The 14450-nt window shown below is 38.3% G+C and overlaps 1 protein-coding gene across 1 annotated transcript in view; it reads left to right on the top strand.

The window, feature by feature from the left end:
* The window catches only part of TESK2 (testis associated actin remodelling kinase 2), a 69466-nt gene that overhangs the window by 20758 nt on the left and 34258 nt on the right, over nucleotides 1–14450 (top strand). The window contains exons 3-4 of the mRNA XM_088526144.1: nucleotides 2432–2553; nucleotides 10656–10704. Coding sequence (XP_088382270.1) covers nucleotides 2432–2553; nucleotides 10656–10704 — 171 coding nt within the window. The remainder of the gene's footprint in view (nucleotides 1–2431; nucleotides 2554–10655; nucleotides 10705–14450) is intronic.

Raw genomic sequence — 14450 nt, 5'->3', positions numbered from 1 at the left:
CACATGAGAGAAAATGTGTTGAGAACTTACCCACTTTCATTTCTTGGGCTTCCCTATGCCCAGAACAGGCAAGAACGGGAAAGGGTAAAGAACAAGGATGGAGGTCATATGACAGGCCCTGCTCTTACCTAAGAGTTAAAGCAAAGGGACTTGACATTTTTGGCATGGAGGTGATTGAGGTACAGAAATGGGCAGGAAATTAGAAGGTAGATAGCAGAGCTGATGAAAAGGCAAATGTTGCTCAAGACTGTATCCAAATTCCTGCTTACCTTCTCCATTCATTACCTCTTGGAAAACCTTGGGGCTTGTTAGTGCAAAGCTGGTTTCTGAAAAAGCTCTGTTGAGAGCAGATTGTTGCCTATAGGAAACCGAAGTTCCTTTGATTTCTTTCCTGTTCCTTGCAAGCCTAAAACTAATTCACCACAACACCAGAGAAATTCCTAACCCTCCTTCAGGTACTGATAGATCTGATTCAGGTGATGTGGATAGATTGAAAGCTTTGTCTTGTGCTTTTTTTTTTTTCCCCCTTAAATTAAGTTTGTATTTTTTAATGATCTTCTTTCTTAAATCCATGAAATTGTTTTATCATCTATATTCCTCAGCCAAATACTTCTGCTAATAAAACTAGTGTATTTCTAAAATATGGATTTTAAAGAGTCCTCTATGCAGACATTGACGTGTCCAAGTCGCTTTGCTTGCCCATTCAGGTTGGCTGGATGCACAAAAGCAGCATAGTATTAAAAATTAATGAGCGCACAGAACAGACATAAGAAACCTGACAAGTAACAATAGACCTCATCCGTTTAACATGCAATCTTCCTCCTCAAAAGGAGTAAGCGTGCCAAGCTCACAAGCCCCAGCTACACGCAAAACTCTGGTGGGTTATTTTGTTACACAGCACTGAAGCTGTAGTTTGACCAGCTTTTTCTTTTTTTAATTTTTTAAAAAAATACTGTATTGTGGCTGAAAGGAGGAGTCCCACACTCTCTCGTTGCTGGTTTCCTCTCTTGGTGCTGGTTTCTGCACCTGCCCTGCCTTGTCGCCCCCAACCTTTCTCTCTGGGCCACCTTCTACTGGGGCTATTCTTGTAGTGGGTCTATGGGTGAACCAACTAAGGAACTTGTGTGGGGAGCAGGGGGTGCCGATGAAGAAAAATCTTCCATGGACTGTTTTTCTGCTTACTTAGTCCCTTGATCTTGCTGGCCCCACGTGCTGCAAGGTTTCCAGTGCTACCCTGCACTTCAAGCCAGGAGAGGGATGCACAGGTCAGAAGCATTAAGGCAGGCATATGGCTGAAACGGGACCTTCTATCCCACTGCACCCCTGGGGCGGGTCCCTGGTGGTTCTTGTCCAGGTGGTAATGTTTAGTTGAACCCTTCCCTTTTTCTTGCAGTATAAAATTAAAATTGGAAAATGAGTGTTACCTCCTGCATTGGATCTAGTAGTGAACCTTTTCTCTAACTTTCATCTCCAAAAAATCCAGCTTTCTTCTTCCATGTTTTTACGTGTGAGTTCAAATGGTGTTTTTTTTTTTTAATTTAATTCACATTTCCAATAAAGGGTTTCTTTAGCTGTGACAAACAGTCTCCCAGAAAAGGAGGAGGTGTGTTGACAGTGTAAAATGTGAGTAGTTTGTATATGTCTACATTTTAATGCAGGCTTTGTTTTTAACCAGAGAATTGATGGGAGTCCTGAGTTGTTGTTTTTCTTTCCTCACCAACTTTTCTCAAGTGATCTCAAAAAATATTAAAGAAATTACCACGATGGTAATTCAGTGCTCTGAGATGCTAATGTTCTGCAGCCACTGTTGGACATCCTAAACTAGGCCATACTGTGTCCAGGAACCTCCTTGCTTTGCAGTAAGGTTTGCAGAGTATGTGAATGCTTTTTGTCACCTAAATAGATAATCTGCTTTATGGTCTTAGCCCAGAACTAAACACTGACTGCCTCTAAAATCTTCCCTGTAGCTGCCAGGGCTCCTCATAACACGTTCTATGGAACAATAGCACCAACCACGTCAGCAGGGGAAAGAGAGGGCTCTGGCCAGAAAGAAGGGGAATTTCCTAGGTAGGGAGAGAACCTACCCATGAAAAGGGAATTTTAACAGAAAGCTTAGAGTAGGGAATTTTCTCTCTGGACAAAGAGGTTGCTTCATTTGCTTGTACTAAGAAGTTAAGAACATTTTTTTTTTCCCCAACTTCTTAAGCTTTCTTGCACCATAAATTGTGAAGGAAGAGAAATGCATCTTTTTACCTTTTGATACTATGTTTATAGAAAATCATCTCTGTGATAGAGACTACAAAAACCAGAGCAGGTATCAAATGATTTATCTTCCAGGATCCGGAACTTACACTTTCTCAGTAATGTTTTTCAGCCTTACGTTTCATGTGATTAGGAAGTGACCTTACCATTGTTTGCTTCTACCTTGTAGGTCAGACACAGGACTTCGGACCAGGTAATGGCTTTGAAGATGAACACACTGAATAGCAACAGAGCGAACATGCTGAAAGAGGTTCAGCTTATGAATAGGCTTTCACATCCAAACATCTTAAGGTATGCCATTTGATGGATTATATGGAGATAGGTTGCAATTAGCAGAGGTTTTTCTGTTGTTGTTGATATAGAAGAAGAAAGGAGGGATTTGAGCAAATTGAAAATTTACGTGGTTTTGACATCTTCAATTTGTGATGAGTAAATTTCTTAAGAGAAAAAAACTGTGTCAAAATTTTATGATGGTTCAATAAAATGATACAAAGAGTAAAATTTGTCTTTTATTTATGAACTTAAATTATTGCAAATTTACTATCATTGAAATAATCAGTTGTTAAGAAGCCTACAAATTAGCATATTTATTTTCTTTTTTTTATTAATAGAAAAACAACAGTAATAAAGCTAAAAAGAGATTTTTTGCCAACAGTAAAGGATATTGATTTATTATTTATGAATAGGCTCTATGTATTAAAGTGTTGAAGTAATCTATCCCTAATAAAATTCTCAGTCTGTTTTCTCTGCTCCAAGATGAGGTTAGTTTCCAGAAACTCCTCTTGTTCTTCCTCTTTTTTTTAATGATGTCAGATATTTGGCTTTCAGGTTCAATGACTTTTTCGTATATCTTCATATCACTTCCTTTCCCCTAGAATACTTATATGTGCATATATGATCCTGGGGACTGATATAGCTATTTTTTCATAAGCTTTGTGGAAAGTATAACTTCATAGGTTTGACACTGCCAGAGTCTGGAAGCTGATGTATTTCAACAGTTTCTATATTAACTTTGTGGTTTGCACATATTTATTAAAATACATATGTATAACTCCAGCTCTGTTGAGAATAAAGCATTTAATTGGGATTGGGATGAGGGAAAGTGGGAAAGGAATAGTTTGAAAGTAAAAAGCATTCAGATATAGCTTTATCTATCTGTCTCCCTTGAATGGTTACAGAGCTGCTGCTGTGTTCTTTTCTAAGTAACCCTGAATTTAAATTTGCCATCTTAGGTACAAGAGATGATATCAATGATATACTGGTTCCCTCTGGCCTTAAAGTGTAGGAATAATTTGAAGTCAGTGGTGTTGCACAGCTAGTGCTCAATAAAGAACAATAATGTATTCCTTTATGCACGAACAAGAAGAATTCCATTTGGTTTCCCAGTTCCTATGCATGATTTATAGAGAAATCTTTTTTCATTTTTCCCCTTGTGTGCTCCAATAATCAACTATGAATATATAAGAAATAGATTTCAAATAGAAAGGAATGTTTTTCCCATAATTTTCACTTGCTTTGGGAATTGATTTGAGATTTTTTTCAATGAGACTTTATTTACACTTAAACTAACTTTATTTTTCACTTAAGGTCACCTAATGTAATGCTTTTAGTCTGTTTATGTTGTTTGGGAGAAGACTTTTCTCTTTCTAATTATTTGCCTATAGGCATTTTGCTCTCTGCTTTTGTATTCACATACATACATATATATATATATATATCCACACATATATGTGCACATGCATACAGAAGCCTATAAATCATTGTTGCTAATGATAATGTTTTAAAATCGTGTTCACCACTTCAAAAATATATTTAATACTTAAAGCAAAAATAAATATTAAAGCAAATGCTTTTATAGTGGTGAGAGGTTAAAAACATGGCTTAAGAACAGATTAAGAGCAGTCAGGAGTAGCATTGCTGAGAGGTCACTAGGAAAATGTTCTATAAAGCATATTTCAAGTGAAACATTTTGGGAATTTTTAAGCTTGTCTTTTACTTTTTTACTGAGGAGATTGTGCTATCAGCAACATCAAGTCTGTCTTTTTCATTGATTGGTCATTGGGCCTCTTCTACTTGTCTGGAACATGAATACTGATTTTATGTAATATTATGAGAGGTTCTTCATCTTTGGTAAGCTCTAGGACTAGCTGCTGTTTATTTCCGCTGTAAACAGCGGCTTTTCTTTAGTGCTGATACGTGGCCTGCCAGGAAGGCTGCCTGTGGGTTCTTAGGGTGGATCTCAACTTCTCAGCCTGTGCAGTGGTTAATTGTAGCAGGCAGAGTGCTGGGAAGGTTTCTCTCCTGTGAAATGGCTTCATAAAATTGTGAAACTGGAGCAATGCTGCTTTATGGGGTCCAAAATCCATTTCCAACTTATTTCCACATCTCCTGTTCTGTTAATTACTTAGTTAATATTGTACAACGTAATTATTAGATTCAGCCATAATGTAGTATTTTAGTATACTAATATTGTTCTTCCTCTGGTTTGGGTATGGTTACATTTTTGAACATCCTTAGTGATGTTTTTCGTACCTATAATTTGTCACCCAACCAGTTCCTTTGTTCTAGAACTCTTCCCTGGTTTATGAGGAGTAAGTTATGTGGAAGAGAGATTATCTTCGTAATGTTGGTAGACAAGGATCATTATTATCTGTTGGATGACATAAAACCAGAGCCAAAATCCAGTGCCCCAAAGTGCCCGGAGCAGCTTCTTTTAAGTTACTGATTCTGACTTGCCCACAGTTAAAGTTTTTATTACTATTTTTCTTTTGCTATTAATTTCTTTGATATTAAAAATTAATATTGTTGTTTATTTGAAACTACTTTTGCTTGTATGCTCTCCATATCAGATTATTTTCACAGTTAGAGATGTCTTTTCAGTTTTTTCTTCCAACCTACCACTACCTCCATCTTTGGATTCTGAGTTTGTCAGTACTTGCTGGCTTTCTTCTATGTCTTAGCTCCATAGGGTTTAAACTGAAGTAGGTCCTAGACACTTTGATACTTCTTTGGGAGATGGAGCTGTGCTAAGACTTCCAATATCTCTGCTTGTTGCACTTGGTGATCTATCAATCTAATTATTTAGTCTCTACGAATAATTTCTTGCTGAGTATGGAATGAAGGACTAGCTTGAGTCTTCTCTGTCTGTGGGGAGTACATATCCCCACTCTCACTTCAATGTTTCTGTGCTCAGATTCTGTTCTTGGGCAGTCGTGTAGACCATCTTAGAAAATAATGAAGAACTTAGTTTCCACTTGTGAAGTCTTCATTAAGTCTGCTATCCCCATAAAGATTCTTATGGACAAATATCTATATAAAAGAACATTTTCCAGTGTATTTTCACCAAGAAAGTGAGACACTGTTCTCTACTAGTTGAGGGATTATTTCAGCAAGAATGGAACCTCTTTGTCAGGCTGTTAAGGATGGTTTAGAACAATGTAGGACTTGAGGTCTTGCAGCTGTATTGGCATGGTGGTAGAAAATATGAGGATTTAGGATTTGTCCCTTGCTTCCCTCCTTCCTACTTCCTATTACTATTAGCAGATGCGATTCTGTATGCCAGAACTTCGAGGAGAGAAGGAAAGAAAAAGATTAGAGACACTTGGAAAGTGGACAGGGCAAAAGGATAATAGTGTTCGAGTGCCTTTCTGTACTTCCATCATTACCCTGTCTCACATCAGCTCCTCCCATTTCTACCTCACCCCTAATGATCTAGTACAAGGGCTACTAAGGGCCTAGTTAGTGTTTTCCAGCACTCCCCTGATCCTCTGAATGCTAATGTGCCCCATAGTTTTACCCAAAATGAAAGAAGAAAATAGGGCTGGAAAGGACTTGGGACCCCTATGTCTGGTAGCAGTAGGTCCAGACTAAGATCTGATGCCTTCTTGTTCTCGCCGTGTCCTACAGGTGTGTTTTCCTCATTTACACAAATGAAGGGCTGTGCTAAACCAGATACTTCAGTTCCAGGGCTGACTCTTGGAGTAGCGTATCTTCAATTTTGAGATAGAATTTCAGTCTTCAATATCACTACTGTTTGCATGAAAAATACTTCTCTATTTAATCCGTACCTTAGGGACTTCATTTAAAACATTCCGTACACAGAAAGCCTTAGCTCATGCCTTAAGTGCTGTCCGGGGAGTACTTGGAGATATTGCTGCGTGCTTGGCAGTGAGCGTGCAGGCAGATTGACTCATTGATTAAACCCACCTTCTGTGCACATAAGAAAAAAAAATATATAAAAGGCAGTGTGCATATTACATGAACTTCTTTCAAAGAGAGTTTTCTTTCATCTGCTTTCAGGCAAATGTAGCTCCCTAGGAATACAATAGCAATCTGTTTTCTTTTGTTTCAGCTTTCTCCTGCCATCCAGTCCTCATACTTTGGTGAAATTACTTGCTTTTGTTACAACGGGCAAAATGGTGGCTTTTGTCTCTTAGCATCCTGTGTGTTGTGCTGAATAGTGGCTTAGTAGAAAAGAAAAATATTTTAGTTAGCTGTGTCTCTATGTGATCCAGTTACCAAAAAGGGTTGTTGCGGAAGAGAGAGGCTCTATGTGTTGTGCGTAGTATGTTACAGAGAGACTATATGAAATGCCTTACCTAGGGACTACAGTATGTTTTTTGGATTAAAACGCAAACATAGAAAACTTAAAATACACGTTTAATTTAGCACTGTGTCTGAAACATTAAATAAGTTTTTAATACAGATTTTATGTTCTTACCTCTTCCTTCTCCATTAATATTCGGTGCAATGGTATAAGCATCTGTCTTGACTTTGTTTCTCTTTATGCTACTAAATGCATTTTAGACACTCATTTTGATTCATTTCTTATTTTTGATCTGTTACCACCATGTCCCTGAATTTTCTTTATATAGGCAGTAGATTTCAGGGAGTACTGATTTATTACGTTGCACTGTAGCTACCCTAGGTTTAGCCACAGAACAGGAACGTGTCCCAGTGAAGTTCTTGTAATGGGAAGCATGTGTTTGATGTCTGGATGACCCACAGTGGCTGTGTAATCTGGATATTGCTTTTGTCTGATTTATCAAGGAGGCTAAGACTGGGGACTGAGGCCAGAGTTGAGGTTCCCTCTTCCTGTCCAGAATTTTCTCCCCTATGGCCTGACACAACGGAAGGCACTTTGAGTAACTGCATGGAAGGAGCAACAACGTATTGAGCATTTTGCTTTGCTCTTGTGCAGGGGGGCAGGTACTGCAGATTGAGCAAAGAATAACTCAGCTGTCAGAAACAGGGCCTTTTGACATCTGAGCATTGCTGATATTTGTCAGAAAACATTTTGTGGTGGAAATCTTCGGCGTTATCCTAGTAGGGTAGACTCAAATAGCATCCTTCACATTTGCAGCTTCTGGAGAAACTTCTCCAACCACTAGTAATGGCTTTGGGAGTGATTCAGCTTTCCTGATAAGGCCAGATACTTCCTTAAGTCTCTTCGTGTCTCCTGTGTTGCTCATTGAAGCCTCTCCAACTAGAAATGCTTATAGGAAGCGTAACCCTTGGCTGACAAGACTTTGTGCTGGAGTTCACCTAGAAGCACATCTTGGCTCTGGAGACAGTGCGTCTGGCCAAGAGGAATAATCCTAAACACGTTGGAGCAGCGTGTCCGCTTCCTATGCACGGAACTGCAATCTCATCTGGGGCAAGCTCCGAAATGGAATCGTTGTGCCAAATCTCACTTGGTAATTGTATTTCCTGGTAGCAGCTGTATATTATTTTTTAGTGAAAACACTTTCCAATATTACTTTCTAGCAGCACTTGGCTTTACCTGCAAGTTGCTTATTGCTTGATATAGCAGCTAGGAAGTTTTCCAGGAACCTGGGTCACTAGAGATGTACTCTACAAATCTATTTTCCAGAGTTTGAAAACTGAGATTCTTGACACAATATTTAAATGGTTTCAGCATGTTACTTGTAACTCATTAATACCGTCTTTATCAGTGTATCTGGTTTCTCTTTCCCAGGGTAATAACTTCTAAATTCGTGGGTTTTACAAATATATTTTTAGGCCCTTTTTTTTTTTTTTTTTTTTTTAAGAGATCACAATACTGAGTTTTGTTTTAATTTCTTGTTTAAAGTTAGAAATATATGGCTATTTTACAATAAAAAAAACTAGATGTTTAAGAATTTTAAACTCTCACTTGGGGAAACTTGAGTCTGTGTGTCTTTTTTGCCTTAAGTGCAGCTTCGTGAGGTTAATAAATATGTTTCCATTGAGACTTACTTCGAACATAACAAGCTGGCAGAAAAAGTTTATTCTACCAATGTTTTGGTGACAGTGATGTCTTTCCTCTTAATTTCTGGATGAGGGGAAAGTCATCTGAGACTTGCATTTTGATCAGTCAGGTCTATAATATAATTCCCCCCTCAATCGAAAATTTCTGCTGTCCGAGTGCAGTTTGGCTTGTAACAAGCTACGTAAGGAAGGTTTGCCCTAATTCAGGTGTTTGTTAGCTGTGTTGACAAAGTTTTGTCTACGTACCAAGCACTGCTTCCTAAACTGACTGTAATGTAATATACCTTTACTAGAGGAAGTGTGATATATAGAGGAAAGCAATATTGTATATATATTAGCCTTAGTTTTTAGTTGAATAAAAATATTGTAGTATTGGCTTAACTTTGTATCATTAGTAGGTTTCATAGGTGAAAATAACATTTTCAGGACTTTAAAATTTCTGTAGCAGTGGAACTGGAAACAATAGTTTTAAAAGAAAGGATATCTTTTTTTTTTTAACACCATTCTTTAGAGATTGTCAAAATGCAAAAAAAAAAAAAAAAAAAAAGGGGGGGGGGGAGGGTGCATTTCAGCTTTGGAGGAGTGGCTTTTACTTAGTTTTAGGAGGCTTAATTTGCAAACTTGTTTACAAAATTATTCAAATGCAATTGCTGTACAGAATGAAACTCGGAAGCAACATGTTCTGTGCAGGTGGCACAAATGAAAATAACCTTTTTCTCCCCAAGAAACACTTCATAGTGCTCCCTTGTTCTGCACTGAACTACAGGAATTGTAGTTGCACCATCTCTTCCATGAAGATGAATGTACATGATTGGGAGAATATGAATTATTTGAGGTGAGAGCAGGCAACAGAGTTAAAGTACAAGTCCTGCTTCTTTTTTGGTTATTTGAAAGACAAAAAAATCCACAGCTCAGCTTATGCAAACGACCTTACCTATATTACTTTGCTTGGACTGCTTGTAATTTACCAGTCAGCTGTTAGCGAAGAGAACAGTGAGGATCATTCATTGCTTCAAAAGCAGCTTAGCTTAACTAGTACTACATGTCCCTGGCATAATTTTGTTGTTAAATTCAGAAGTGCTTGAAAATAAAAAGGTTCTTTCCTTCAAAAGGATCTCTGCAAGATTCATCCGTCACATTTAGTGAAATCAAACATTTCTACCCCTTGTTTGCAAATTGGAAATTTCTGGACATTGTGGAAATGACGGACATGTTTTTGTCAATTGAGGCTAAAATCTCAGTGATATAATGAAAAAGAGTTAACCTAAAAATAACCAATGCTTTAAATGTGCAGTGAGGAGCTCCAAAGGCTCTGTGTAATCTATCGATTAAGTTTTATTGGACTTTTTCATGGGAGATGTTTACTTTTAATATTAATTGACATTTTGTCACATAGGAGTTCAGCTTGTGTGGTAGAGATGAGCCTTCAATTGTTCTCTTATTAGATATATTGTGCTTTTTTTTGTCATTATGCAGCAAATAAAGGGTGGCATTCATTATTAACAGTGATTTAATAGTCAATATTAACAACAGGAATCTGAGCGTCGTGCAGTGTAGATAACTTCTGTGGAATCTGTGTATATAGGATGCTCTAAAAATTTGCTTCAATCTAAATGTCAAAAATGTTGATGTGGGAAGGGAAGGACGTATGCTACACGTAAATACCCTCCTATCCCTGAGTGGTTAGGAATGGGACAAGAAGAAATATCTTTACACTTAGTAAACAGAATGCAGGAGGGAAGGAATTTGCTATTTATGCAAACATGCAAACCAACACTGGATTATTTGCTTAGATATCTTGGACCGGAGAAAACTCTCAGAATATCCCCTTCTATATAAATAATTATATGCTGGCATGGCTTATAATGAAATTAGTAACTCCCTCTTCAATTTGAGTTGTCTCCTGTGCTCTTTAACTGCTAATTCAAAGTGTTCTGTCGTGTATGGACAGGATTGTTTTCTGCTGAGATTTTTAAAATAATGAAGCTTGAAGTATGCAGACTCTCTGAGTCTAGGTGGTTCTTCTTTTCTTGGCACAGCCAGTACTTTTTATTATCCTACAATTTCATTATTTGAAAAAAAGAGGAGGGAGGAAAAAAAGGAGGGGGGAAAAAAGCCCAAACCACTTTTCTTGTTTCTTGCAGGTTTATGGGTGTCTGTGTGCATCAAGGACAGCTGCATGCACTTACTGAGGTAAGACTATTTATTTATATATATTTATTTATATATATATATATATATATATATGCTCAATATGAAGCTGTTCTTGGGATGGAGTCTGTAGTTGCTGTTCCTTTGGAGTGATAGTTTGGGGTGGTGGTTTTTTTTTTTTTTTTTTTTTGACTAGTCACCTGATCACAAGCATTTCTATTTTTCTGCAATAGAAAGATTGAAGAAACAGGCCTCAGAATTGTACTTCAGTCATAGTCTTTGTACTTCTTTTCTTCTTATAAGCGCTTATTAGGATGAAAAAGTCATAGTAAGAGCCTAAAATTCTCACATTCCAAGATTACCATTTAGCTACTCCTAACTGATATTCTTTCAGTGACATTGCACTGTATTTAAATCTTATTTATTTACCTTACCTTTATAGTCTGGGTGCATGCACATCTCACAGATCAATCAAGAATGGTTTGGTTGAGTGATATTAGTGTATTCAATCCCTACTACCTCATTTTTTAGGATATTACCAAGATTAAAGCTTAATCGGGGTTCCAGAAAGAAATTATTGCACTGACCCTACGCCCTGGCTAGGATCTAGGTAGCAAGAGAGAAACTAGGCTCTCAGCTCATGTGAGTCTTGCACTAAGTTTCACTGGATTGTGTGTTTAATCCGTTCTAAACTGCTCATGAGAGGGGGAAGAAAAAAAAAAAAACACAAGAAAAGTGTTTCTTCATTAATAGTCTTACCTGTTTTGAGTCAAAATCAATAAATCGTTCATCCTGCTTTTTCAGTTTGAGTGCAGGTTGAGGGGAAACCCCTTTGTTCTGTAAAATTAAAATATTTCTGACAATTTCTATCTCATAGAACCACACAATTAAAATATTAGCCCTTCTCCCCTATATCCTTCAGAAGAAAAGAAACAACAAAAAAAAAACCTCCAAGTGGGTAGCATGTATTTTACTAATTAGCAATTAAAACAGCTTCCTGGCATGCATGCCAATAACTATTACATAATAAGAAGATTTGATATAGACCAAGTGTTTAATTTTCAAGATACTGTCGCTATTTTCTTCTATAACTTTCATATGCAACCCTGAGACTTAGGTGTGCACACATGGCAGTGAATTTCTTTGCTTTTTGGGCAGACAGTTGTACATTTGCAATTCTAGCTGATGTTAGAACATACAAGTTCATTCACAGTGGCTGTTATTTCTATTGTAAGAGGAAAAGCAACAAATGAAATATCAACATGCGACGTGTGTGTGTGCGTGTAAAGAGATGCTGGATACGAGAGGGATTGTTTGTTTGTTCTGGTTCCCTCTACTCTCTTTTCCAGCGCTCAGTAGAGGAAATGTTTGGAAGATTTGGCATATGTGGCAGAATGAGTCCTTCAGGCAGGCTCTGCTATCAGTGCCTTTTTTTTATTTCTTGTCTTTTGGTTCAATGATCAATTAAAACAAAGAGGTTAAAGGCCTTCTTAGTCCCTAAAGGTGTCCTAGAAGAGATGAAGCTTCAAAATGTTTCAGTTTACAAATCTTGGCATATCTTCCTCATTGTGTGCTGTTTTCTTCCTAGTTGCTTGCCATTTAAACATCCCTCCCCACCCAGAAACCCAAAAAACTGAAACTTTATCCCAGATACTTCCTCACAGAGAAGTAACTTTGCTGGCTGCTTTCTTCAGCTGGTTTTGAGTTCTTGGCAAGCAAAATAAATCTATGAAGGACTTCAAAGACTAACTTCTCATAGTTCAGAATTACACAAGATATTCCAGAAATCTTGAGACCAAAGAGAAATTTTACACTAAAGAAAGTCACTGCAAACTTTTAAGAAACAGAATGGCTTAGGGGCATGTTATAAAAGTGCATGTCGTCTTTACGATTTTCTCGTATGGACCAAGATGAACATCTAATGCCTTCAACAGGGGGAACAACTACCGCTTAGGTCTATCATACCTGGTTTTTGTAGGGAATCCATGCACTGTTTTGTATAATGTAGTAGCTGTTCTTTGTTTTTACAGAGCTTTTAAATGTTAAGAGCTGCTTATGTTCCGGGGGTGGAATTAGTTGTATTTCCTGCCAACAGTGGCACTTTTCTACTTTAGCTAAGTGAACAGTGAAAGTTGTTGAGTTCAGATGACCTCTGGAGCTTAGAGAAGGAGACTGAAATGGCTGGCTGAAGGAATTACTGGTAAGATGTATGTAGTGAGTCACCAGTTCAAATATAGCCCGGGAGGATAAGTAAAATTAGCTTATGGCTTTTTTCAGCTTGTGGTCCAAAGAGGTGGTCTCCTCCTAGTTCCTGCTGAACGTGTCCCTGCTCCACACAATGAGCACTGCCGGGCCTCCTGCCAGGCTCTCACTTGTTAGAGAACCAACTGGATTGTTTCAAGGGCCGATTGCTCAACAGGTTTCTGAGTCACTACAAGGAGAGACCTTCCTTGGTCTGGCCTCCGCTGGACCTGTTTGGAGAGGTGTCTAATTATTACTTGTTGACATGGACTGTGCATAGTAAGAAAATAAGTTCTGCTTAGACTGAGAACAGTTGATGATATTGCTAAGCAAAGACATTCAGGATGACTTAACTAAGGGCTGGAGGCATGAGGGTAAATCATGTTTATTTGTATGTATATGTTTCTATGGCATAAGAAAAAGGCAGTTAGAAGCGTTGCAGATTTTTTTTTTCTTACCTATTTAAACATGTGGGAGGCTCAAACATGCAGAGCAGGTTTTTCGCTTGAAGAAGATGTTGCTAGTTTGCAGGCCTTGTTTTTTTTTTTCCTTTTTGGCAGCATTTTATGTTTTAGTTGCTCCCTAAGTGGCTTTTGTTTTTAGTCAAGAAGCAGTTTCTGTTTGTTTTGGTTTGGTTTTGTTTTTTAAAAAAGAAGAATGGAATTTTTTAATTAAGTTGTACCAGGACTTTGGCCATGTTCTGAATCCACAGTTTGAAAGTCCAGAATCGTTTTTGAAGTTCTTCTCTTATGAGAAGCTATGACAATATGACTTCTACACTTCTTCAGTATCTATCCTGAGAGTCACAAATGGTTTAGGCTGGAAGGGATCTCTGTCCTTGTGAGCATGCAGCTAAGAAACATTTAGGGGAAGTGAAGTACATGTTCTAATAGGTGCACAGCTCAGATGAGTTCGTGGGCTTTAGGCCACCCTACCAGTGCTGGGCTGATGGGCGCAGATTTGCTGTGCTCACCTCCTGTAAAACCAGGAACTGTGTGCTCCTCCCTTGGTGTTGAGCTCTGATCTGCAGGTTGTGGTTTGATCCTGTAGCTACGTAAGTCTGCAGTGCTTCCTGATGAGCTTGTATGCCTCTCCAGCCTGCTTCCCGTCTCTCCACAAATCTCCCTGTAATTTCTGACCACCTTCCTACCAGCTCTCCGTTAGCTTCCATTTCTCAATCTCATTGCATGCAGAATCCTTGAACTTGGAGCAGCTTGCCCAGAATAGAGTCTCTGGTGTCAATTAGATATTTCATGAGCTGCTGCTGAGCATTCAGAGACCAGAAATGAGCTGCTACCAGACAGGATACGCTCCAGGCGACAGAGCTGCAAACCAGTTACCTTGGAGCAGCCAGTGCTTAATAGAGATAGTGTGTGGTCTTAACTGTGCACCTCTACTGTGGAATGGGTGCATGGGCAAGAACCCAGACAAACAAATTCCTTTGCGGGTTGCAAGTTGAGTAGAGCAGTGCTATTACACTGAAGCACATAACTCGGCATATAGTCTAACATTTAACAGCCACTTAATACCTTTTTGCCAATTTTAAA

The sequence above is a fragment of the Tinamus guttatus genome, unplaced genomic scaffold (genome assembly GCF_059628265.1).
Source record: "Tinamus guttatus ecotype Peru unplaced genomic scaffold, ASM5962826v1 Tinamus_guttatus_pri_ptg000242l, whole genome shotgun sequence".
Classification (NCBI taxonomy): Eukaryota; Metazoa; Chordata; class Aves; order Tinamiformes; family Tinamidae; genus Tinamus; species Tinamus guttatus.
The sequence above is the reverse complement of the archived record's forward strand: the minus strand, read 5'-3'. Positions and strand labels throughout refer to the sequence as shown.